Raw genomic sequence first — 27,741 nt, 5'->3', positions numbered from 1 at the left:
TTCAGTTTATTTCACCAGCTGTAGTGTAAAGGGTGTTGAGAAGGAAACTTAAACACCTCCACATCTCAGTTTTTCTTGTCTAGACAGAGGGTGGGGGATCCCTATGTATCTAGTTTGCAAACTTCATTTATTACTTACAGACTGGACAAAGTATAGTCAAGCTTCCAAGACAACTTCGGGGACATAGCGACTGGACAATATTTCCCAAACATTACAAACTCTCTTTAACTACCAAAAAGAAATCAGCAGGTAATTATAGGCTTGACTGTATAAGTAATAGGCGTCGAAAATCCTAGTTCAACTGTGTGGTCAAAGAACCAAAAAGGAACCGTTCTAATGAAAACTTCCTGTACAATAGCAACTAATTATAATTAGTGTCTTATTCTAATTAGAGTTACCTGCACATCATAACTAATACTGAAGAGACATATATTTGGTCTTTTCTGATACTAATGTGACCTGTAGACAGCAAATTCATTCTTTAAGAGATGAATAGCTAAAAACAAAAACATTTTGAACATTTATTTCATCCGCTAAAACTGGATAACACTAGGCACACTTCTCAAAAACACTTGTTTGTTAGGTAGAATGCACTATTTGAAGAACTGACAAATTGTTTAGTGTTGCTGGCCAAGAAATAAACCTTACCTTATCAAAATGGCTAGAAAATTATCTTTGATATTTAATTTTCTAGCCAAAAATAGTGGATTAACTATCTTTATTACCTAATAAAGCAGTGTTTGTGAGAAGTATGCATGATGTAACTCAGTTTTATCAGGTGAAATGAATGGTTCAAGATAAAAAAAATTAATTCCGAAGATGATAAGACTACTATGAAATAAACACCTGTCCTGTCCCATAAATATATGGCATAATATAAACGAATCCCCAGCTATCGCTAGACAAAACCATCTATTATTTATGGGATAGGCCAGGTGTTTATTTCATACTAGTCTTATCTTCAGAATTCGTTTTCATGCCGTGTAAAAAAGCTGTAGTTATTTTTCTAGGCCCAAAAGAATATAAACATCTATTGCTGAAATAAACCTTTAGTTGATTCTTGGGTATCAAATGCAGTTATTTTAAAATAATAATTTGCCCCTAAGTTTACAGAACCATCCGTCTGTGCTTTAACCATCAAATCCCTGTTCAGACTGATTCTAATATAAAATAAAAATCTTAGATAACACTTTGCATACCTGTGTTGCTCGTAAATGACTCACCTTCCAATAAAAGGTTCACTCTAATGAATAGTTTTTCTTTCAGATACAATTCTACAAAAAGAGCTAATCCGAAACAAATCTGGGTAGTTGCCCATCATGTAATTATATATGTTTTAACTCATTTCCTGGCTGATTTGTTTCTTAACCAAGACACTTTTCCTAATAACTGTTCTATTTTTATTATTAATTATTATTATTGTTATTATTTTGTTTATTTTGGTCTACTTGAATTCAGAGGATGAACGGTTTCCACTACAACATTTCTTTATTACACCTTCTATGTGTGTATCAACTGGCTTTAAAATTCACTCTTTCCTCCTTTAGGGATACACGTTATGTTATTCGAGGTCACTACTGACCTATAAGCCTAAGTGAACATGTGTCCACATCAAAAACAGCCACATAGAAGCAAATAACCTAAGTACCATTTCAGCCTATAGGGAAGGTTGCTTCCTCCAGATGAAGTTGGAGTATTAGCAAGCAGAACATTCGACAGAAACTTAGTATTAGTCCTTATCTTCAAGATAAAGAGAGTCCTTAATAGTTATAGCCTTCAGTATTGAATGTAGGTACGCCTCAAGAGCAAAAATATTTTTCGGGATTGGAGCATGCACTCTAGAGACATCCGTGTGAATATAACTGAGGTGATGCAATCTATCTAAATAGATTTTGATTTTTTTTTTATTTTTTTTGCTTACAAATGACTGCTCCTGCACCCCGATGAATTTTTTTTTCAAATAGCATTACTATATTTCAGTAAAGGAGATCATACATACTTGTTGATAAAAAATAGTTACATACGAATTATAATACTGACAACCAGTACCAGCTGAAAACTTCGTTCCTGTGTTTTGTAACCATACTTTTGCAAGTATGGCTTGTTTCAAAGTTATAATGCCCACTTCTGCATCTCATTTTGTTTTAACTGCTAAATTAATGATAGATCAAAAATGGGGCTTACAGTATTTTTAATAAGCTGAACTTTTAAAAATGTTCCTAACGAACATGTAGCAGCAAAACAAACCATATTCACTATGCAGCATGTTCCAAAAAGTTGAACATTCTTGAAAATCTATCAAAATGTTTGTAAATGAAGCTGGTAAGTGGCAAGTCAATGTACAGCAACTGTTTGCAATATGTTTTGTGCTGTTCATATTGGCCAGCACTGTATGTCATAGACTGGAAGTACAAGCAAGAATTCAGACATTAACGCACTTTGTAAAATGCAGCTGCGACAATACTCTAGTCCAGAGGACAGCTTTATCCCACTCCTCCAAATAATAAGGCAGTCTTTCAGACAAAAGCGTACACCTCAGGTGGCACTTTATTAATGAATGACGCTCTGTCTGATAAATATCAACAATGAGTATTTTCTGCGGCTAGTCCCCCCCCGCCCCAATTCCCACCCCCCGCCTCCGACCTAATCGTATTTACATCTGGTGGGGAGTTCTAAGGGTCTGGACATCACCTCGACAGTATTCTAATTTTAAAGAGTCGTAACACGCACTCCTACCACTCTAGCCCAGATCCACAAGAAGCGTCATCTTTTTCAAACTTAAGGTGGATGCCTTGAACTTTGGCCTCCAGTGATAAAATTCAAATAGAAAATGCCGATTCCAACGGCAACATTTTTAGCTTTTATGTTGTTTCTTCCCTTTTAGGTAAAAAAAGGTTCAAAGCATGCAGAATTAACAGAAGTACATAGGTCGAAATAATTTTCAAATACATAGCACACAGCGTATGATCTGTGTTGCCGATGTATTTCTCATGTGCACGATTGCATTCCCACATAATGTATTTGCAGTTTATTTATGCTTACAATCATCAATATTTGGAGCGTATTTTACCTCAGTCCTTTGAATATTTCTGTACTAAAAGTAAACTAATGTTGCAGTTAAAACAGTCACATTCTCTACACGATAGAGTAAGAATCTGTTGATTGCCTTGACCACAAGATTTGTTTTCTGACCTTTTCGTAGATTTTTTTTTTAAAAAAAACCCGTCTGTATTCTACATGTTAAACGGTCGTCTCTTTAACCAGCAACTAGCAATCATCAGACATTAATTTATACGGCTTTTACAAATACCTAAGCTATTTAAAATGCTGAACTGGGTTGTGTGTGGCAGGGAACATCTATCTATTGAATAGGCAGTGTCACACGGTAGCATGCTCTCTTGTCAAGGCTGATTGTGTTTTAGGCAAACATTTGAGCAAACATAAAGGCAAAGGTCAAGTACTGTTCAGTTGCAGTGTGTGCTAATTCACCTAGCTAACCAATGGGGCAAAAGTTGCATTTTATGCTCGTACCGCAGACCAGACCATTGAGAAGGGCATTATTATCCGTGAGGTCGCCTGTGATAAATTCCACGAAGTTCGACCGAACTACAGTTTGCAACAAAAAGTTCCTCCAGGAGTGGAGTCCTGTGTTGAGGAGTTTAGAATGTCACGTGTGCGCTACACTTTACTCTTTACTAGAAAGGACCTTGCAACATAATGGTATATTTCTTTTCTTTTCCTTTGCTTCTAAACCGGCCACTACCGGGTGTTAAATGCGTGGGGCACTAATATTACTACGTCCGAATGAAATTATGCAGCCGCAGAATAGTAACAGGAATGTGCAATTTGACTCAGTATTGCACGCGTGTGTGTGTGTGTGTGTGAGCGTGAGCGTGAGCGAGAGAGAGAGACTGAGTGTCTTGCCTTTTGTACCCATTACTCTCCACGTTCTTTCAAGACTATAAATCGATATTTGAAATGTGGAATACTGACATGGTTATTTGAGGCTAATCTGCCTACATCATTTTCCAGCGACCCTCGTGATTTTGATATGGAAAATCATACCCCCATGCAAGGAAATGCAGATGTATCCAAGTATTGGTGATGGTTGTCAAACTAACAACACACAAGTCTCCCTCCCTCTCCCTCTCTCTCTTAAACCATTCCTGTCTCCTCAGTTCAGCCTCGAGGGCTCGCACTTTGAATCAATAGTCATTTGTTTGAACCAATGGCTGTGCTTCCATATAGGCAACACGTACAGTAGTTTTCATAATAAACCCGAGTTTCACAGTTGTGATCTTAAGCAGCGTCAGGTATGGTGTTTGCACGTGCAATAATAATCATCATCATCTTGGCAGTGAGTCTGCAAAAATTACTCCAGCTAAAATGATTATTAACCCTCCCGAAGGCTAGTGGAAGTCATTATTTGTTGCTTTGTGATATACAGTATATATCACACAACATTACAATCCCATCTTCTAGGGAGTCACTGGTGCATTAATTTCGAGTGTAAATAATCTTGATTTTTTTAAATACAATTCCATACACAAGAGCAACAACAATTCGGTTAGAAACATAATTTTAAGCATGGAATTAGTTTGTTCTGTCTGAAACTAAATTAAAACTCCTTAGATATAATTTGTTTGCAGTGTAGACTTTCAGCTAGCGCCCAGGCACACAACCATAAAACGCGTTTAAAAAGTAAACTTACCTCAGCCTGCCAAAGCATTACATTTGGTGCGATTCTTCCTGAGTACTGTAAAAATTTGCTCCTTCAAGACGCTACAGTCAACACGGTGGATACAGTAACAAGAAAAAAGAAAAGAAAAAACAAAGGGCGAGAGATTTTCATATCTTTTAAAAAGTATAATCTGCCTCAAATGTCTCCTATTTCTTTACAACTCACTGACTACGGCCCTTTAAACACCACCTGGGCAGTTTCACAAGCTTTAAAGTTTTGTGTGTGTGTGCGTGCGTGTGTGTGTGTGTGTGTGTGTGTGTGTAAAAAGCATTCAGAGGTATAAAAGTGTTCCCCTGATCCTTGGTGTGGTGTTTTTTATATGCACCTCTCATTTCAGTTAACTTTTTAAAGATGAGAAAAGCTGGAAGCTTTCGTTTTCGAGAGACTGTTCTCGTTATTCATCTGTTTAGTCGCCTTAGCCGCACAAAAGCGTATCAGCTGCGTTATGAAAAATGGCCTAAGCCCAGAGAATGTCACAGTGGTCGACTTATTATTTTAGCCCGTCTTAAAAAAAACTCAGGGAAAGTTTGCTTTTGATGAATTCAATAAAAGCGGAGCTGCAACGGAAGAGATTTTAAGCTAAAATCATACAGCATGGGGGCAAAGCTTAAAACAGCCAGATGGCCAAAGGTAGATTGACGCTCCCCGTTTTCAAAACCAAGATGTAGAATTACGCCAGTTGAGCTTCTTAGCTGCATTAATCCCGATCTATCTTTATTTTTCCCCAGTTGAGGTGTTTTGCTTCTTTGGGGGGAGGGAGTTTAAGCTAGCAATATCAACTTATTTCCTACCAGACCTGGAGAATCTATGACTTTGTAAAAAGTCTCTTGGGTTTTGTGTGTTTGTTTGTTTGTTGCAAGGTGTTGCTTTTAATTTACCATCCATTCACCTTCACTTCGATAGAAAGAGCTTTCTTGATCATTAATAAAGATGAAAAGTTGAGAGAGCTGCACTAAGCGGAATCTCAGAACTTCCTTGTACCAACTTCTTATCCTTCTATAATTCTCTAGATACACAAGAAAATGGCTCAGAGAATCTGTTATCACTCCTTGATTTATTTTTTTTAAATAAACACTCCTTCAGAATCAAAATGTAAAAATCAAATCCTGCCCTCCTTTACAGTGGAACCCCACTGATTTCAGTGGAACCGCAAGTTCATGATTGACTTCAAGTTGTACTGACTGTAAGTGACGGCGGAGTTTTGTCCCCTTGTATTTTAAGATTGTGTCACCTGCTTTGATAACAGAATGAAGCTTTTGATGCCCTTCGTCTCCTGGAAATGCCTGCATCCAGGCGTTGTTTTTTGGAGAGATAGGAGAGTAATTGACTACACAACTAACAATGCAAGAATAAAACAAAGTTGTTCACAATTCTGTCTTTCTTTGTGATTTCTTTACCTCGTGTCTATAATAAATGTATTCATGTTACTGAAAACAATTAATAGTGGTTCATAATAAGGGGAAACTAAGGAAACCTGCAGCAGGGTAACGTGGTAGGGAAGGCTAATGACCTTCACCTCTGCCCTCTTCTTCCAGTGATTCTACACTGAGTGAGTCTGCGAATCTCCACTCAATTGTTGCTGGTAATTTGGCACAATCTGACCCGTTTAGCCACCGGGAAGGACAGCTCAGAGCTAGGTGAAGATATGAAACACTTCTCACCCAAGGTCAAGGTCTCGGCATCGATAGGTCAGATTTAGCTAAGCCTGTGGCGAGGCACCTAACGCCCCTGAGGTTTCTGTTGAGAATACTCTGCCAATCACACTAAGTGCCACGCTGTAGTGTTTAGCTGAATAAATAGTTCACAAACGACACAAGTAAAACGGTGTCTAACATGCAACTATAATAACCCCAGCCTGTCTAGTAGGACATGTTACAACAAATGTTCCATTTCTTAACTACATTCAAGTTATAGTCACCTGTGTCTAGACGAATACAGTGTTTTCACCACTTCTAACCTAATTCCTGCAGATCCTGTTTGGCAGCATAAAGGACAGTGCAGTCATTTTAAATGGTAACGCAGAGGGTTTGTGTTCCATAAAGAAAATCATGTGATTTGATTTCTTGACAATATCTCCATCTCCCCATTAATGCCCCCTAAAGGATGCTTGCCCCACCCCGACAAAATTTGCAACACGTCTTTGCATTTTCGTTCAATCCATGTTTTGTTGGTTTGTTATCTTTTATCTGAGATGTCTGTTGGTGTGTGTGTGTGTGATGCACACAATGTTTTCCTTCAAAAAAATAAAGACTTTCAGTTTTCTTAGTTATTCATTAAAGTGATCCATATCAGTCAGGTAGATATTATTGAAAGAGAAAAGTGAAGCTGGATAGTTTGACTATTTCCATGAAATCGGATCTTCTCCTCTTCTAGTAATAGTTTTAATCTTACATTCACTTAACTTTGAAAACCATGAAACGAAAAAGAGTAAGAAATATCGGCGGTCGCGTTTGAAAGATTGGGATAAGTTAATGGGAAGGGGTGGGTGTCAGTTGCTCACTGTCACACAATCAATACGTGAGGAAGAAGGAACTCACTTTGCGCGTTCCTAATGGCTAATACCCGGACTAGGGGGGACTTGCTCCTTAACAGTTGTTCTAAATAATGATGAAAGTGATTATGATGGTCTGAAAGAGGAATCACTGTGCAATGATTATTCTTGCGGGTGTTTTACTAGAAAAAGTTTGGAACTCAGAGTGAATAAAAGTGTCTGGCGGGAAGGAACAAAATGTGAAAACTCAGCTCCGGTGTAATCAGAACGTCCTGTCCCTTTGGAGCACACCTAGCCCAGCCGCCAGGTGAAATCCTGGAAACAAGCTGCCATTCGGAATAATGAGCATGCACGTTCGCTGTGATTAATGTTAAGTATATCTGGATGCTTCTACAAACACGTTTTCTTCCTTTACAGCCCGATGCTGAGTCTAATCATTGTTTTTCTTCATTCTGCAGCTGTACCTTATTTAATGATCTGTTGGTAAGAAATTCAGTGTAAACTTCGTTACCTATTGGACAGCCTAGTCCGGAAATGTTTGGGGAATCAGTATAACCAGAGACGCAACGATGCTGGGAATTCACTTTCCTTTGCTAATGGACTATGTTTTCCAAAAGCCGATTATATTTAACAAAAATTAATTGGAGTGAACAGAGAGGTCCATTTTCAGGTTCTCAGGAAACATCAGTTAGCTCAGATCGCGAGAAGTTTAGAAAACTTCGGACAGGTAGTTAAATAAATCCAAATGAATAGCTGTCTTCCCGAAAATAATATCTGTTTAATTCTGAATGGCATTCTAGAAAATGTGTATATATAGAGAGCCCTCCAGGTGAATAAAATCCTAACACACACACACACACACATACACACAACTATTACAGACTCCCAGACATAGATACGTATGCACATTTATTAAGTAAAACTGCGACTTTCTTATGCAAACGATAAGTACAATAGTCTAGTAATGGAGTGGAAGTAAGGAGAGGAGGTTCCACCCCACACTCAGCCGCATATTACCTTGGTCAAGTCACCTAATTTCGCTGTGTCCCCGTTTAATGATCTAGAACAGTGGGCTAATAATGCTACCAACTTGTGCATAGCTCTTTGAGATCCTGTCTTGAGAGGTGCTGTGTAAAAGCAAAGTGCCAATACTGGATTGAAATCTGAATTGCTCGCTCAGTCGAAGTTCTCTTTATAGTCAGGAGGAGTCTTATCCAAGTAGCAACCAAAGGATTGCAGAATAAGGAATTATTTTCATTGTGGTTCGAAGGAATTATTGATATCTTAAAGGCACAAGTTACTGGTCCTTCTCAAAATCATGGTTTTGTATATAATTCCTTCATTTTTCCTGTTACTTTTAAAAAGAGTATCTTCTAACCGACAATATCAACAAGGCTTTTTCAACTTCTACAGTAAGTCAGACGTATATGTTATTTTAGGGTTGCACATAATGTGTTATTTATATTTAAAGTCGTTTTCTTAGATGTCTTTAGGTACCTTAAGGTTCAGGAGTTACAGTATAGTTACAACTTCAGTATGGTTACACTATCAAATTTGTTAATCTACACCTTTTTGGGGACGTCTGCTTACATGGGAACAAAGGCAAACAAAATTTGATCAAATTCACGCTTATGTAAAATAATAGAATGTAAAATAATAATCCTTGATCAATATTTGTCTTCTTTGTTTAAAAGTATGTTAAAAATATCCTCGCTCATTTAGCACATGTCACCAATCTTAAAAGTGCTCAGATATCTTTTTTGTGATCTCTAGTGCTAAGGACTCACCATAATATTGGGCCCGATCCTATAATCCTTAAGGAGTCAAAACTCCCTAGAGGAGTTTTTCTTTAGTCAGGACTGTAATAGGTAGTGTCCATTGTAATGATCTTTTCACCAAAGATTACATAGTGCCTGCGAGAGACTTATGGGGCTGGGGGGCGGCGGGGGATCCAAGCTCCGCTCCAGCTATGTGGAAGCTGTGACTTGTAGTTTTTATTCCCTATACTGCAAATGTCAGTAACATGCAACTTTAGTGCTCTGCAGTTAATATTTTTTGCCCGAGGTCTATTACTAGCATTAATTGTCCCAATAAATTGAGATATAGTGTGCATAATGCAATGTAACAATATGGTTATATTCCACGTGTATGACTTAATTAAGCTATTTGCAGCCTGATGCTGCAAGTCAACGGGTGTGCAAGTGGATTAACAATGTACTGTTCTTGTATCCTCAGGATGGTGCATAATTACTTTACTGACGGTACATATCAATTTTTGATGATTGCAGAACACATGCTCACTTTACCAACAAGCGCTTTAATAACTCTCCATTGTGTTTTTAAAAAGCGTTGTTTGGAAATATTTGGAAGTCTCTGCAAACAGTTTTATAGATTCTTAGTGTGTACTTCAATGGGTCGAGGTTTATACCGGATGTACGTTTCATAAAGCGCAGTGGCTAACACACAGTCCATTCCCCAGACTGAGGGTTTGGAGTTCCCTGATGCCATTAAACTCTCACCCCATCTTCGATCTGCAGAGCTGTCAACTCTGCTTGAGGGAGTGGATTTGATCCCGCTCACTATTTTTGATACAACGTATGTCCACGCAGGAAGATATGGGTCACTTGAAGACCAATACGGAATTAATAATTGAATGGGGGAGGTGTTCACTGGATTTCAACCCAGTCAATGAACTGAGATCTGGGCATCACACGAAGGAGAAGTGTCTGGGTCCAAGAAGGCCCCCTTGATCTCCCTGGTGGGTGGAATCCTGGAGTGGATATGATGTCCAGACACATGCTCCTGAAATTTGCAAACTGAGTAATAGAAATTACAAAACTCGATTACGACAACTCTGACCGGACTCGTTGGCGAGTTCAATGTCTTTGTTAAAAGTAAGATGGCGCCAGAACCGACTCTCCCACCGTGCTGGCTCACAAAGTTTGCCTCTGTTAGGTATGATTTACTGTTTGCATCGGAAGCCAAAGGTAGACCTTGATGATCAAGTGAAACTTCTGCAGTGAACGTAATTTGTCATCCATAATTTTATTGGAAAGATAGGTAGTCATCCATCAGAATGTATTCAAGTGCATTAAACGTTTACATAGGGAAGCTTGTTAAGGTCTTATGCTCAGAAGCTTCTGCAGTAATGCTAACGTTTTAGAGAATCAAAATCCATCTAGTTTAAAGAGCACCATTTTCTCATGCTAAGCCCATTAAATGAAATTATTCTAAATCTTTTCACCAGGTCCTTGGTTAATATAGGAGCAGCAAGAGATTAAATAAGGTCAACTAAGTTTGGGTGAGTTCTACTTATTTGCCCGTCTCGGAGTCTATTAGAAGTGGAATCATTGTGGTTTCCGTAGTTCAGAAGGTTATTTAAAAACTTAGCTGAATAATGTTTTCTGGGAGTGATTTTCCAAAACCCTCAACAAGTCGGATAGTTCTATTTATTAGAGTAGATTGTAGTTATAAATCACATTGCAATAACTGTAAATCATGCATGACAATGGCTGCCCAGGTAAAATGTTTTAAAGCCCTTTTAGGGTAGAGATCATGAAATAAATCAATAAAAAAATATGTCCCAGTCAGCTTTTCAACAGAACACTACGTTCACTCTTAAAATGTAGAGATGATAGTGTTCCTGTTTAAAGTGTCCTGGAAAAAAAAGTCGATTTGTTCTTGTACCTGAAGCAGGTGATGTTTATGCAGAGACATCTGAATGACAGCAGGAGTGAAGGACAAATCTAATAAAGCCTAATAAACCGTGAGAGTCTAAATGTCATTAAACTTACAAAGATGAGACTCCAAATCACCAAAAAGGTAAATGTCTTCATTAGTCTGATCTCTGAAGACTGTCGAACATTTCATTAATTTATAATTTATGATTGTTTGACAAATATTGAAAAGTATGTAAATATGAGAGGGATAATGTCTTTTCTGCGGGAGATGAGGAAATGACCCAAACTGTACGTGCCTGCTAGATTACACACGAGGTTCCATCTATCTGTTATCAAACTGTGCTTTCCCTTAATACAACATATTGTGCAACTGACAAGTGAAATAGTGCAGATAAACCAATGGTTTAAAACGTAATAAAGACAACAGCCATTTGCATTTTTTACATTTTATTACAAAGGTAATTTACTATGACACATTTCTGAAAGTAATTTATGAAAACATTTTAAAGCAATTATATAATGTATACAGCACTTGGAGGCACAAAAAGTCAGATAAATAATAGCATTATGGATCTTCAGAGACTTTCTGTGGCTCGCACAGGAAAAAATTATTTCGAAAAGAATATTTTACAGGGAAAAGGAGCAGCAGTAAAATATAAAAGCATAGAAATGAAATGCAGAATGATGTAATAAAGAGGAAATGTTACACTACTTCGGACTGGAAGTGCGGCATTATATATCCAAGGAAACAATTTCGTCTTTTCCAGATGACTGAAATCAGCTAATAGCGGTTTTTCCTGAACACTACAGGCAGGTTGGGTATTTTTTTAAGAGGAGAGGCTTTTTGTAATCAATTTTTAATATAAATCACATTTTGTGGGCCACAACTTACCCTGCATGACTTCAGCGGGACCACTGAAGTGAGTTAGGGAAGCAGGACTTGACCCAGTTAGTTCACTCCCTCTGTCCCTCTGAGAAAGACTGTAAACATTACTGTATTAATGGGGGAGGAGGAAGAATGTGGACCCCGTAGTCCTTACTTGGGCATTATTCCCAGTAAAAATGTTCCCTCGTGTTGACAGGGCCTGTGTATGTGTATTAGGGATGAGAAGTGGAAATTTCAATGGGAATTGTGCTTGAGCAAGGACTGGATGATCCTACCACCACCCTTTCGCTCTTTCTATTAATTCATGAAAAATATTAGTGATATTTCCACACTCTACCCCTCCCCCTCTGCAATTAAAGGCTTATCCTGCCCCATTGAAGTCAATGGGAGTTTTGCCATTGATTTCAAGAGGAGTAGAATTGGGCCTTCAGCCAGAATGCAGTAATATTCATTAATCGTGAAAGTAGTATATATTTTTTCTGATTTGGCCTGTTAAATTATCTGTGTGATACTTATATCATCGTTATTTTACAGTTTAGCAAACAATAGATTTTCACTCGTTATCATTAAAAACAACAGAAGACACAGAAACATCGAAATATCGGGATTAAGGATTAATATTTTCTTCCAACAAACGTTATGGCTCCAGGTTTGGCTTTTTTCCCCAAAACCTTGAACAAGAAATTGTAACATTATCAGTAAAGATTTAAAAACATATCGCATGAAACTATGTCGTATATTCAAAGACATCCAATAAACAATAATTTATGAAGCTAAGTTTTGTAAAAGATTCCAGCATTCCACAGAACATCTTACGTGGGTTTTTTTTCCCCTTCTATTTGCATAAAGAGTGCCCTTTTGACAAATGCAGCTATAACAAGCTTGTAAAATAAGACAGAAATCTCAACTATTTCTCAGATCTATAAGGTTGTTTTATTCCAAAATCTTGCAAATATTTCAGTAGTGCGTGTTAGAAGTTTCACTGAAAGACCCCTGGCAGAGTTGATTACCTACTGTGAGACTTACTGCCACAGACCCTTTTCACCAGACATATTAAATCTCTTACCCTAAGAAAACAGGCACTTGTCACAATTGAAATCCGATTTATGGGATAGCAGTATGTAGCAGTTTAAGGAACCTTATATTTTACCTCTGAGTCCTTCTAACTGTAAATATCTAGCACGTCTTTCTCCCAGAGGTCTTATAAAAACTTTAATAACTGAAGTGATTTCAAAGTTTATAAGGGCTGCCTTCCAACGAAGTATGTCTGCATGTTTGCACTGCTAAACTGCCATCCAACTTCAGAATTCCAGGAGGGGGGAAAAAAACTATTGACATTTCTTGTCCATTTTTCGTGAATTGATATTTCAAAGGAATAGTCAGCAGGTGATTCCACTTTTACCTCACTGTTGTACACTTTTCCTTATGGCAATATAAATATTAGAAATGAAGAAAGCTGGAATGGTCCCAATGCACATACACTCCGCTCCTCTGGGAAACTGGAGCATATCGGGGAAAAGATGAAGCTGGCATGTACTTTCAGTTATTTTAGCAACCCGACCCTAAACAAATTCCAGTTGAGGTTAGTTGTTTTTCTGTAGCCCAAAATTCGGAAGGGTCGATGCTGCTGTAGGAAGGCCAGGACTTGACAGTATTTATACAGAGGGACAGTTGTATCACTGACTGGTCCATCCTCTGAAAAATATATGGTTGCATTCAGACCAATATTTATTTATTTACTTTATTTGATGAACAACACCCCCACCGCCTTGAGGACCTCCTAGAAGAAACTTTACCTTAGGTTTCCTTAACATTTTGAAGTCATTTCAATAAACAAACAAACCTCACAAATCTCATCACAAAATTGGGTCGTTTTCTATAGCCTGATAAACAGTGCATTATTTTCAATCACAGCCTGGAGTGAGCCCTCACCTTTTCCTGTAATGGAATTCGTATGTAATGTGTATTCTCTCATATTACACACACATATTCTCATATTATCACGTAAAGGTCTTTTTGGGTGCAGTCCTTCAATGGCACATTTGTGAATTTGTGGGTTTACAGCTGTCAACAGTTGAAAAGTGGCAAAAAGTTGCATTTACTTTAAAGTCCTACGAAAGTGATGAAAGAAGAAAAGGGGAGGCAAGGAAGAAAAAATTCATTGTCATGACAATTGATAGTTTCTGAAATTCACAAGTTAGTAACGTCTAATTAAGGTTAAAAAAATGCTTCTGATGTGTCAACTCTAGTGGGCAAACCAATCGATTAGTAATAAATGGGGACAATGAAAGGGCTCCATTGTTTTCTGTTAAGCAATTCATAAGTGACCCCGTTTATATCTGAAGAGCCATGTTTTGATGACTTATAGTATATGCAAAAACAAACTTTCCCGCGGTGTTTTGGGGTTGGGGTGTCTGTGTGTGTGTGTGTGTGTGTGTGATGCTTTTCTTTCCAAATAGCCAGATGATTTTAAAAAGAAAAACACAGAGAAATGATAAATCGTGTCGCATAGCTAATGGCTGCAGGGCGCGTTTACCAATTCATAATCATTTATTCTTGGTGATGTATGACCCTTACTCTTAAATCTCAAAAGCTTCTATTTGAAGGTGTAAATAGCTTCCCCCCTCCTTGCAGTAAACCTTACTGCATTAGCAGTGATTGATCTGCTGTACAATTCGTCCCAGAGTGCTATTTTAGAGGGGGAACACTGGCTTTTGGAGATTAACTGGGGAGTCTGTTACATATTAATGAACCTAGGAGATATACTAACGTTTTGGTAATTTAGTTATTTGTGTCTATAGCTTTCGCCGTTATTTTCTCTTAGACCCCCGCGGTTGTTACACATTGAATTAAAAAGTGGTCCTTTAGCATCATTTTTTCAGTGGCAACTAAACGCCATTTAATGTGAAAAACAAATGTTGACTTGTCTCTTGAAGGAAGTGTGTTCTTGGCAAGACATCAAAGTGTTTTAAACTGTATTAGAAGATTTTGTTAGTTTGTTACCCTGAGCCCACGGTAATGTAATAAGATAACCTCTTGGTGTTTGAGAAAACCCATCAGAAAGGGGGGAAATGGTATTATGATGCGCTGGCTGCAAATATGCCTAAATTTACTTGGGATTATAGTTCTATCAGAAATGCGATGGCAGCTGTTGGCTAGGATTAAAAAGTTGATTAATGTGCTAATTAATAATAATCGATAGATGCACTAATACTCTCCCTGCAACTCACATGTTAGAATTAGGAGTGAAAAACTTCTAGCTCACCCTCTAAGGTATATCATACAAAGTCAGTTTAATGTGAGTTCTGTTAAACCATTGCTTTTTATGAGGCAGACAGATAAAATGCATCATCTTTCCTTGGGAATGTTTGACTGTGGTATATCAGATACAGAACACACTGCACGTGTTCAAGTTTAAATTGCACAAGGCTGAAGCTGTGGTTTGCTGTAGCAATAAAGAAAGAACAAACGTGCAATAAAAAATATTGTTAAGGTCCAGAAATTAACCCCGCCTATCCCTCAGGCCCCCTTCCCATTCTTAGTTCAATAACAGAGCAATGTCCAACTCCTACGTGGAAAAATATGGGGTTCTAGAAAATCTGCGGGAATTTTAGAAATTGTGAGGTTCTGCTTCCCATCAACTTTTACAAAATAGAGTTAATTATATTCGAAGGCCATTAATAGAGACTGCTCCGATATTAATTAATTCCAACAAAAAACACCACTCTATAAAATAGGTTTTGCCCTGATGTGACTTATGAACACAAAAAAGCCTGACGTTCCCGCAGTTATAACAGGTAGGTTAAAATACCGTGTATGCCTAATATGTACAAGATTGACACATTTTATACCCCATTTATTGCTGATGCACAAATATTTAAACACAGCTCCCCAAAGACGTCTGTTGAGAGCAGGGAACACCTACAAAAGTCAAATACAAATGGCCTTATTTTTAATCGAAGCAAATATGTTTATCTCCGAGTATTATGTCAAAAAGTTAAGCATTTGTTTAGAACAAACTCAAGAAGCAACAGTCTTCGCAAGAACTTTTTCTGAAGAACAAAGTGATCATGGGCTACTTGGCCAGTTGGCTAGGAAGGAACTTTTGTTTTCTTGGGCGATTTATGTTCTTTATAAATATGTGGTTTGGAAAATAAAAAGAGACTTGAAAACGTTGTTACAATGAAAAAGGACAAATTAGAAGACATTTTCCGTGATCAAAGGAGGAAGAGAAGCGAGTATGGGTATTCAAAAAGCTTGACTTATTCAGACAACTCCTTTGGAACAGAAGGGCAACAAGCGTGTCTTACATTGAAAAGGCGCCTCTATTCAGAGTGCAGGTGCGAAGTGGTGTGGCACATTCTGCCACATTATGTAAAGGTTGTTGGAGATTAGTGTTCAGACTTAATAACTAAAGCGCTTGATTTACATTGGAAAAAAGCCTCCTCATCCGTGAAAGCAAAATAATTTAACGCGTGATCATTTCGAGTGCTGCTGATATCCTAATACTTGCATTGTTCTCTGCAAAGTACTAGAGGAGTGAGGATTGATTCTTTGGGAACCTATCATTTACAGCCACTGAACTCTGCTCAGAACTGGAGGTCTGGAGGGAAGATAAAAGAGGGACATAAGAGAAAAGTTTCACATTTGAATAAAGAAAACACTATAAATGTGGCACACACACACCCTTTCTCCTTCTCCCTATCTGCACACAGTGTAATCTGTCAGGAAGGTTGGTGCTAGCAAGGATTTGGATTGAAATCCAGACTCTTAAGAAAAGAATCCTTCCACTCCAACTTAACAATTATTCATATTTATGTAAATGTCATTAGTTAATGCAACTTTCCATAAAAAGATAATCAGGCAAGAACAGTGCATAGGTATTACCTTAAATTCATTGGCTCTGTTTGTTTCATTCATATGTTAATACACGTGATGCAGCAAACTCTGTGCCAGAGAGGGGGAGGAGGGAAGAAAATAAATTAAAAAAAACAAACAAAAGAAAACCCCGAAAAACCACAAAAGGTCTAAGTTTTTATTGTGACATCAAGTGTTGTTATATATATTGGTGGTTTGGATTTGCCTCTTAGTCTAGCAGCCAGTTAGCCTTGCTGGGTTGTTATTCCACAAAGTTTTTCTTCTTGTAGGTATTAATTTTAAACATTAAAATCTTATGATCTGCCAAAAATTTCATGAATGAGTGTGACCCTTTGGTATACAAATATGCTGAACACCCATTTCAGAACTATCAGAGATAAAGTATTGTTTAATAGGGTACGTATCAATAATAATTGCAATACCTTCCCCGCCCCCCTTTTAATATAAGCATTTTATGGGCATTTCCATAAATTCTATATAAGAATAAAGGCTATAATGGGAACAAGGTGAGAAAGCTGTTAACCATTGTTTCATGAAGAAAAGGTCGTAAGTCAGGCAATTGGTGTCTGACCTGTCAGGATAAGGTATAAAGGCTTTATTCATGCAGTCGCTCACAATTTTCTCAGCTCTCACAAAAGTGTTTTTATGATTCTGTTTTCTTACCTCGTTCCTTAATTAAAAAGCTGAATGATTAGAATAGCACCTGCATAATGTCTGGACGACTGCTGCATACTAATTCAAGAGTCTTTACATCTAGTAATTATAACATAAAATCAGAGATTGAATAAAACAGAAGGATTTTGCCCCTAAAGCCCTGCTAATCCCCTTTTAAAAGAGTCTGCTGAAATAATTCAGAACAGTTTCCGGAAGTTGGATTACCGACTCTTTTTTGACTATTTACAATGAAATGATATTTCACACTTAAAGGAGTCTCTGTATTTCTACAACATTTTTTTTAAGTTCTCCTGTTTTTTGGACAATAAAAATCAACTGACTCTTGGTTCTTTTCGTACCTAATGTTTTTTCAGCAATTTTTGCTAGTGAGCCTCAATTTTACCAACTATTTGAAAAAGACTGAAATAGCCTCAGATGTAGAGAACAAAAATTTCCTTTGTGAAACTCCAGATTTAACCATTTTATTCAACACTTCAGTACTCAAGCCTTCCCATAATTACATGATATAACACAATTCAAGTGGGTCACTCTATCTTTAAAAAATTAACGAAAAGCAACATTTTTGATAAAAGCTAACAAAAAACACGTTAAGAAGCTAGATGTTTTAATACAGAGAGTTTTCATTTCTTCTCTAATGCCTTTATAGGGAACATAGAAACATATAGTTCAAACAAATACTGAAACTGTATGACTGATCAAAAGTTGTAAAGTATTTTGACTTTCACAAACATTGCTTTTAACCTGTCAGAGCTGTCAGGTATATAAAATCGGATTTATAGTTTGTCATTTTATAAGGACTGGCACCTAGAAAGGCAGTCAAACGTCAGTGGAATGTTGGAATATAATCAGGATGTGTTGTTAACCATTAATTACTACATACACGGAAATTGTTGTTTAGAGATTATGCTAAATTCTTACATGGCTTATTTTAGAAACAAATGTTTACCTAGCGAAGCATATATGATGGATTCAGTTTTTATATGTTACTAGACTGATCACACTTTTTTAGCTTTGCTAAGCCCATACTCCATAATTATAAATTTTAGAGTCAATGTACAGTGCACATTAGAAATAAAATGGTCCAAAACAATAATGTGATAATCTTAATAATGGCACAATCTTATTGGTAATAGTTGCATTAAAATAACCTGAAGTTGGTACATTTTTACTAAAAATGTTGCTTCATAAAAAGAGGAAATACACTAGAAATGTATTTTAATACGAGTAATGAGGATTGTCCCAATTAAAGTAAAACCTGTCTGAAGCTAATATTTACTTTTCCAATAGCTTACTCCAAATTTACAGTAGATAAATATTGCTGGCTAATACAAACAAGAGGTGCAAGATCACTTCCTGACACAGATTTAGCTTTAAGCGTCTAAGAGGTTGAAACAATTCAGTCACGCACCAAAACTGTTTCCATAAACTGTTGCCATAATGCATACACTCGTTAGGTAACGTGTTGTTATTACTGTGAATATTGTCCTTCTAGTTTAATTCCGCAAAGCTTTTAAACCATCCACAAGAAAAAACTACTAAAGTTTCATTCAACTATAGAAACTGGGACTTTTGACTAAAAGCTTTAATTGGTTAACAGGCCCCATTATCATCATGAGAACAATGTGCTTTTGTTGGGTCTTTAAATATGTTTAGACTTTAGAAATATATAGTCTTCTTTCTTGTTCATTTATTTTAATGCACTTTAATTTGTACCCCAGGTATACTATTCAGCGTGCAACATCCTAAAAAAGTTGTAGGGTGCAAATAAACCAACTTATGGCCCAGAGGTTCAGTAAAGCTGGTGCCTCTTCACAAGTCATGTGGGAGATATTGGGAACCCGACTCCCTTCCCACAGCAACATAATAATCGATTTCTCATAATTTTTATTTTATGTTCTCACAACACTTCAGACTTCTGTCGTGATCCGCTTCGCAGCCTACCACGCGTTTTGCTGAACCATGTTGATTTTTTTTCAGCTTACAAAATATAACGAGAATGGATCAGAGTGAAAGTGGTCTTCCGGCCATGTGGTATTCATGGCATTTGCTGCACTGACATACGTTCAAAGAATAACGTATGTGTAATGCATATAGATTTGATATGTTTCAGACACCTACTTCTGTATAACGTAGTGGGCAATCATGCAACAGCGATCGCTTTACAAAATGCTGTCCAAAGATGGTACTGTGTCAGTAGGGAAAGTACTGACATATCTGTCATGTCTAAACTATTCTTCATAGGCTAGCAGCATTGAGAAACGATAGACATGTAAGAGGCAGGCATAAAGGCTTCACTTAAATGCTTGACTGGATACCTGTGAGCTGAGGGTTAAGTAATTTGATGCGTAAACCTAACAGTTATAAATACACTTAAAAAACATCTTTTTAATTGTAATACATTTAAGTGCGATGTTCCAAAGAGGCAAAATGATCAGCAAACCAATATTTATGGACAGCTCCGTGGGGTTAAATGAAGTGTATTTAACAGTATGCAGAGCCTAGTTTTCATGTCCCTTCATCTAAGTGATATAGGTGTGGAAACTGTGGTCTTAGTTTATTTAGTTTACTGATTCATATTTCTAATCTTCATTTCCTCGACACACAAACGTTCTTTTGTTAAATGAATGGTCTTTAATTAATGCACTTGCACAATGCAGGAGCTTGCATGGGGATCGATGATAGGAAGCAACAGGGGATGAATCCCTCCAAAATGGTTTGTCAGCACTGAGAAAGAAAAGGCAATGTCTATAAAAGGACCACTAATAATGCCCACACGTCTCTCACCATGTTGTCTAAGGGGACATTCCATCCCTTGTTGACTACAGTCAAGTGTAATAACTACATGTCTTCCCTCAATCATTATAGCCCACAGAATTGTATACTTTAATTAGCATGTACTGTTAGCCCTCTTTTTTCTTTTTGTGCCAATTTTGTCATCTTTTAAAATCAGTAAATTTTCTTTTTCTTTCTTTCTTTCTTTCTCTTTCTTTTTCTTTCTTTCTTTCTTTCTTTCTTTCTTTCTTTCTTTCTTTCTTTCTTTCTTTCTTTCTTCATATTCAAAGGTATTCTTTATTGACAACATTCCTGCCACAAAAAGCCAACTGTATGTCATCTCTGTGTTAGGCAACTTTAAAGTTTTGGTTAAAAGATAAGCCAATGCGCATGCGCAACACTCAATAAGCGGCACGAGGACAGCTACAGTATTCGCATAGGAGTGATGCATCATTCATAACTGGAAGAATAAGATTTAAAATGTCAAGTTTAAAAAACTCCGAGAATCCTCAAGAGGTGCTAAACTCTGCAACGTACGAAATGCAGTTTATGGGATATGAATATCAAAACAACTTACCTTTAAATTATTTTAAATGATTAACTAATTTCAACTCAGTAAAAAGTGATCCACATACTCTTGAGGAAGCTTATAAAAAGTGCATGTGTAACATTGATTCCATGTTGTGCAGGGATTTCTCTGAATAAAAGAATGCATTCATCATCGATAGTTAGAAACAGCATTTTTTGTGGTAGGGCCCTAATTAGTAACTATTTGTTATTTTCAAGCATATTAATGAAATCCAAAATTAAGAAATCATTTTGAAGGAGTCTATGTGCAGTTGTAATGATAATCAGCGGAGATAAAGAAAAGAAGAGGAGTTTAATTATAAGGAACTCAATGACACAAGTTTTTGAATTTTCCCTCTGACCCTCTGTCAATATTTAAAGTACAATTTATTATAGCTAGTCTTGAAGTTTCAGGTGTAAAGAATACTATCTTGGGAGTCTAGTCAAAGAGTTTTTATAAAAACTAACCAATATAATTTCCATTAAAACTAAAATAATTAGCATGAAGCTATATTAGAAACCAACAGAAACTAGGCGTCGCTGATCGATTATATACTAATTTAGTAGGATGTCTGCAATTACTATTTAACCCAAATTCATAATAGAAAGGAAAAAAAGATGCATTCATAGTGTCTTTTATAAATGACGCAGTATAACGGATACAAATATGTACTTAAAATGTTCTTTGTAAAAAAATGACAGAATTGATACTTTTATAAACATTGTCTGTAAAAATAATTCAATTACTTAACAAATTTAAAATAATATTTTCAAACACATAAAACAAAATTACTTCAGCACTAAACGTGTGCTGAAAGGCAAACATAGATGATAAAGAGTCTGGAAAGATATATAATATTCCAACATTTTAATTGTTTTGACGAGTTACATTTTACGATACATTTGTGATCATTATATTTTCCCTTAAACATATAAAAGAGAGGATCTTCACTGCAGTTTTACTCAGTCTTTACTTAGGCAAACTCCCATTGAAATCAGTGGGAATTATTAGAATTACAGGATTGGGCTCACAGAATTCTGTAGCAGCTAAAATAAAAGTACACTGATGACTTACAACTTCAGGGGATTCTTTTTACAAAAAAAAAGTATTTAATGATCTGAAAATTTAAAACTCCTAAATAAACCTTGAGCAGGTCATTATATAATCGCACACTGTAATGTTTATAAAATGAAGATACAAAGAGATGCAGTTTGACTGTCTTTACACTTACTGACAATAAAACATGGAAACATATGGAAGCCATCGGTTTTAATGCGTAACAATTTCGGTACATTGCAGTATATACATGCTTAATAGGTATCCCGAATGTTAAAATTAGTTCAAAGCCTTTACTCTTAAGTGTATGCTGTTGCATTCATTATACGGGAAAGAAAACGCTTGCTGCTTACATAGTAGTGTTAATGAAACACTGCATTTCTGCTTTTTCACAAGAATTGCATTCCGTGCAGCAAATGTGTAGGAATAATTTATTGGACAGAAAAGTTCAGGAGATAAAATGCAGAAATGGACATCGTTTAAAACTGAGAACTATAGAGCAGTCAGGACATACATACACCTATATATATATATATCTATATCTATACACAGATAGAGATACACATAGACACATACACATACATACGTCTGTATGCATATACATATGATGATATAGTTTGCCATTTTCTGTATCCTCCCTGCTCCTAGAGTTATCTTTAAAAGTTCGATTCTATCTCTTTAGAAACGGTTTAAAGCTAACGGGCAGGGTGAGTTTGACAGAAAGGAGAACAAATCGCTGACAAAGAACCTTTTACGTTTCATCAGCGTTGTTAGGACGACAAGCAGGAATTTCTCAGATAATAACTCCCACTTCAAAGATTTCTCAGCTCAATAGAAATTGGACCATCCTTTTTATTCAACCACAAGGGCTGGCACTAAAGACGACTCAACTGTTTGAATTTTTTCGTCGTGTTTATTTTTCCCCTATTCACTAGGGTACTTGGATAAAATAAACAACAAGACAATTACTGGAACAGGACTTCTAACTTTCCCGGGACCATAACCCATCGGCCATGGCCTCAGCCATGCGGATGTCAAGTTCTTCATCCCTTCAAGCACTTACCACTTTCCAAACCTGCCACTATCCGTGTCCCCTTGGGCTGGGACTTCCTCCACAACAGCTTCTAGTCAGGCCTATTCCCTATTTATTTTTCAGGGAATATTGAGATGATCCAAATGTTCTTATTTACCTTCCTAGATACACCTTACACCATTAGACTAAGAAACCCCAAGTGTCCCTTTACTTTCCCATCCTAACTTCACTGTCTGGGGACTGGAGAAGGGTGGGGAAGGAGGACACACAATGTATTCTTTTCACACTAGAGACATTTTTGAATGGGGATGTTTGATCGTTTGGGTTCTGAAAAAAAATATGTCAGCTGGTTAGAAATGCTCATGTTCTGAAGAGAGTTAGCACTAACCCAGAATATGTACATGCCCTTTATTGGCAGTCCCTCCTTTTGGTATAATAACTTCAGTGCAAAAATGCCATACCAAACCCCACCTTAGGGTGAAAGTAAACAAAAACAGTCTGTTAAAGTGTATTAGGCGGAGGAAGTATATTTCTGACGAAGAGCAGATTGACTGTATTAAGCTAGCATGAAACCAAAGGTCAGTGCAAATGTATCTTAATAGACTGTCTCAAATGGAGTGTGCCTCCTTTGAAGGCCGCTTGCTATTGCTCTCCTCATTACCATAGCGATCCTAACGTGGCATGTTGATGCACCATAAAACTCACACTTTCAACCCCAAAATCAGACCCTTTGAACAACCCGAGCTTGATTAGACCTTTCTCCTTTTCTTTTCCCCCTTAAAAACCATTTCCTTGCCTTTAGAAACTCGCCATCAAATCCCAAACGCATTCTCTGACCAAGGCAGAAAGCAGAAACAAAAGTGAGCTGACGCGACGGTTCAAGCGGGCCTTTTCTTCCTGACATTCTTATCCATTTTTATTATGATCTGGAACAAGTGCCCATTCGCGTGGGTTTTGTTTACCGGAAATTAAATGAAAATGATTTAGTTCGCGTCAAACAAAAATATATACTTATATACACAAGAAAAAGGGCCTGTTAGACGTAAATATTATGTCCTTAATGAAAAGTCTGGACGGGCTCCAGACTTTGCCTTTCACTATTTAAGTATGACTTGCCTATTGCCATAGAAATCCTAACTTACCATGAAGATTCACCCTTGCGAAGAAATACTTCTTTGTGCGAGCTTTCTTTGATGTCTAAGGCATAAGATTCAGGCTTTCAGCTGCGTCTGTCTAGATTACCTTGAGAGCAACGGGGTAGACATCTGTAACAAGCAAATGAAAAATTAAAGGTGATTAGCCTTCACATCCAAACACTTATGTAAATAAAGAAATAAAGAAATAAACAGATCTCAAGACAAGATGGAAACACCCTCTCCTTTCGCAGATGGCTTCCATACCTTTTAATTTCCACGGTATACGTTTCATGGTTTGAATAGTCAGTTGGGAACAATCGTTTTACAGTTTATATTGTTGATAACTACAATAGTTTATTTTTTAATTTGCCTACCTAAAGCATTAGGTATATGTGTATAGGTATTCACTTATCGTGTTTCCATTGTTTGCAATGCTTGCTAAATTAACAAGCAGCATCCGAACAAAGTTGTGTAGGTTCAAATACGTAGACGTTAGTGGCTTTGGAAGAAAATAAAGACGCCCCAGAAGGATGATGATTAGGTTGTTGATCCCTTTCAGAACTGTCCAGATTTTTTTTTTCTCCGTGGGGCCACGTAACACTAACCCGTTACCTGACTCAACAGCTCCTAGGGGGTTTTGCGCAAAATTTGAAAAAGAATGATTAGATCCGCCACTCTGTCTGCATTTAGTACGTCATAGAAACCACTTTCGGGAAATCGTATTGTTTATTTGCCTACGCTATGTGGTATTTTTAAACATAATGAATGAATGAATTAAAATTGTACCTGTAGGCAGTTTCAAGTTACTTAGTGCCAAAAAAATCAGTGTTGTTTTTATCCCTAGGAGTGACTCATGTAGGTTCGGGGAGATTATAGTTTTAGGTTCTTAGATACGATGAACATTCTAAAACCATTTTATTTTGTTTTTACAAAATTTATTATGATGATGATGATGATGATTACAAGACAAATGTTGTGCGTTCTAGACAAGACCAGCACTGATTTTACATGATTCATTCAGAGAAATTGACAACTCACAAGTCCTTTTGGACAGTCCCAGCTCCTCTGGATTCAGCACAATGACGTCACGCATAACAGTTCACCCCCACCCCCCGCGCAAGAACACGGATTTTCGTCCTCCCAAGAAAACACAAAACCCCACAATTCAACAGGAATGACACTTTCAAGGGGTGGGGAGAGAGGGAAATATGTTTATGTATTAAAAGTCATGTCTAGTGTAAACTAAAATGGACAATTAATCATTAAGCCACCCTTGGCCCATTTTATTATTATTATTATAATTAGTGACAACTGGGAGTGGGAATATTTTCCTGCACCAGGAAAAAGTATTGAGATTCTTTACAGAAAAGTCCGCTGAATTGGTTACTTAATCAAATAATTGAATTGATCGATTTCATACAATTCGGTAACAAATAATAGTGGGGTGTGTGTTTACACAGAGAGAGAGAGAGAGAGAGAAAGAGAGAGAGAGAGAGAGAATAGGGGGCTAACAAAACTGTCAGTAAACCTCTATCACAAGATACCATCGACAATAAAACCTGTACAGCTAGAAATCCGAATTAAAACACTTTGGTTCGTTAATACACAAGATGTTGAAAATCGATGAGTTTGTAAACATATTAGAACCAGACGACCAGAGGAGTGTGTAAAAGGATGCAAAAAGTAATGAGGACGAACTGAAGTTGCCTTCGCGTGTGCTTAGTACCATAAATACAGTTTGTAACAAAGACCTGTTTAATTTATTTTACAAGGTATCTTCTCTTCAGAGGCCATATGCCAGGACAGCGCCTCTATCTCTTTTTATTCCCCATGTGTGGTGCGCACATTATCTATGATCCCCTCGCATAAGATTGTTCCCTCTACTGTGGCAGTCTTGTCTTGGTACAGTGTTTCTGCATCGCAAAGGTAGCAGAGTAACAAGAGGAGACCATTCGATGAGATCCAGACTGCAGACCGTGTGAGCGATCTGTTTATTGTTTTATTTCTAATAACTGGGCCTGGGCTCACAGTTCGTGTAAGAAGCCTCTCCTGGGTTAGGTGACGGAGAGTTACTGGGAGGAGTTGGGATGCCACTGCCCCCCGAGCTCTGACACACGTACCATTCGCTCAGGTTAGCTGCAGTTTGCGACGATGCTACTGGCTCTGCGTGAGAACAGGAAGCAGGAGGGTCCCGGCCGGAGTCCGAGGAGGGAGACACCAGGGAAGGTGTGGAGGACTCGTAGCCTGAACTCGGAGGAGGGGATTTGCAGTGCACTTTCATGTGTTTCCTCAAGGAACTGGGGTGGGTGTAGGACTTGTCGCAGCCTCTCACTTTGCAGTTGTAGGGTTTGTCGCTGGTGTGCACGTGAGAGTGCTTCTTCCTGTCACTGCTGTTGGCAAATCGTCTGTCACAGCCTTCGAATTCACATTTGAATGGTTTTTCTCCTGAAAGAATGCAATTAACGAGTACATACATTAGTAAAATGGGTGGTAGTGTTGGGGGAGGAGAAAGGGGGTTCCTTAGGGTTTTAAAACATGAAATCCCTCAGCATGCTCCTGTGATTTAAACCTTCCAAATAGCCCCTCTACACTAATCTCCCATTTCATTGTACAGACAGATAAAGAGGTGTGCTTTAAAAAATGATCTGAGGAATATATTCGAATAGAATTTAGCATAGGTGCAAATATTTTTAAACCTGAACCTTACATTATTTTTTCAAGATTCCATTCTTTTTCGCACGCACACATAACACACACACACACACACACACACACCATTTTCACTGAAACACCAATTCACAGTTCTCCTTTCCCCTTAGTCTAAATTGTTTGTTAAAGTGGGATTTGTGCAAACCACAAAGAAGTCGGGGAAGGTACAGCCCAAGTGCAGTTGCAGGCTACATGTAAACAATGTGTGCTCTGTCTGTCACAATTCAGTGTTGTGCACGGGAGTGGCCAGAAATTACATGAAGTTCATTTCTCACACTCCCAGAGGTGCACGTGGATATTTTGCTCATGGCCTTACTAAATCCCAGCTGCTACAGTATATTTTTATATTGACTACGATCATAGGTAGCGTTTATGAATATAGATTGATTTTTTTTTTTACTGCATGTTATCTTGCCAGGTTTAAAGAACAGAGCCGTCTTAAAAGCAGGCTGACTGTGAGAGCCAATATGATGTAGCTTCAATGTTAAAATGACTAGGCCAGTGCCAGTTGCTGTTGTTAGGGTAAAACTCTTTCACCGTACAAACATGCAATAATGGAGGAAATTTAAATCAGGATTAAATCTGATGGCAATATCAGAAACATATACGTGTTTAGAAAAACAATCTTGCTGGTTGAGTACTGCGAGAGGTTAACCTAGGGTTTTCTATACAAAGAATAGTGTATGATATATGAGGCGTGCTTTCAAGGAAATGCGCCAAAGACAGTTTCAGCATTAAATTATATTACTTCCCCACAGATTATTCTACCTGATAATACACAACTGCAAAACATGTACGCAAAAGAAGCACGAACTTTCTATTATCAGAGGTATGGGAATATTGGTGGGTTTTTTTAAAAAAATAACAGTAAATTACATTAGCTTGCAAAAGAAGCCCCAAAATATAACTCTGAATTTATTTGGATTGGATGCTCAAACAAAGCCACTGTGCACACCATCATGGCGTACTTGGTCAAGAGGATTTAGCATGTATCAATATTTTTGCACGTTGTAATTACTAATTTATGAATGACGCAACCTTTATTATATTCCATTTTTGACACAAAATCGTCCTTTAATACATTAAATATCAGCATTGTAAATATTTAATGCAATT

At 37.4% G+C, this 27,741-nt stretch overlaps 1 protein-coding gene across 7 annotated transcripts in view; it reads right to left on the bottom strand.

The window, feature by feature from the left end:
• Positions 1 to 19,359: 19,359 nt before the first annotated feature.
• Positions 19,360 to 27,741, bottom strand: part of ZIC4 (Zic family member 4) — a 25,712-nt gene continuing 17,330 nt past the window's right edge. For 3 of the 7 annotated variants that reach the window (XM_043522686.1, XM_027817400.3, XM_027817396.3), the window contains one exon: positions 24,675 to 26,361. In XM_043522686.1, the coding sequence (XP_043378621.1) occupies positions 25,922 to 26,361 (440 nt within the window). In that variant the 3' untranslated portion in view covers positions 24,675 to 25,921. Of the gene's footprint in view, positions 24,046 to 24,673; positions 26,362 to 27,741 lie in introns of those variants that run through there. The other 4 variants (XM_027817398.3, XM_043522685.1, XR_006283862.1 and 1 more) reach the window with 3 other exon arrangements.

The sequence above is a fragment of the Chelonia mydas genome, chromosome 9 (assembly GCF_015237465.2).
Source record: "Chelonia mydas isolate rCheMyd1 chromosome 9, rCheMyd1.pri.v2, whole genome shotgun sequence".
Classification (NCBI taxonomy): Eukaryota; Metazoa; Chordata; order Testudines; family Cheloniidae; genus Chelonia; species Chelonia mydas.
The sequence above is the reverse complement of the archived record's forward strand: the minus strand, read 5'-3'. Positions and strand labels throughout refer to the sequence as shown.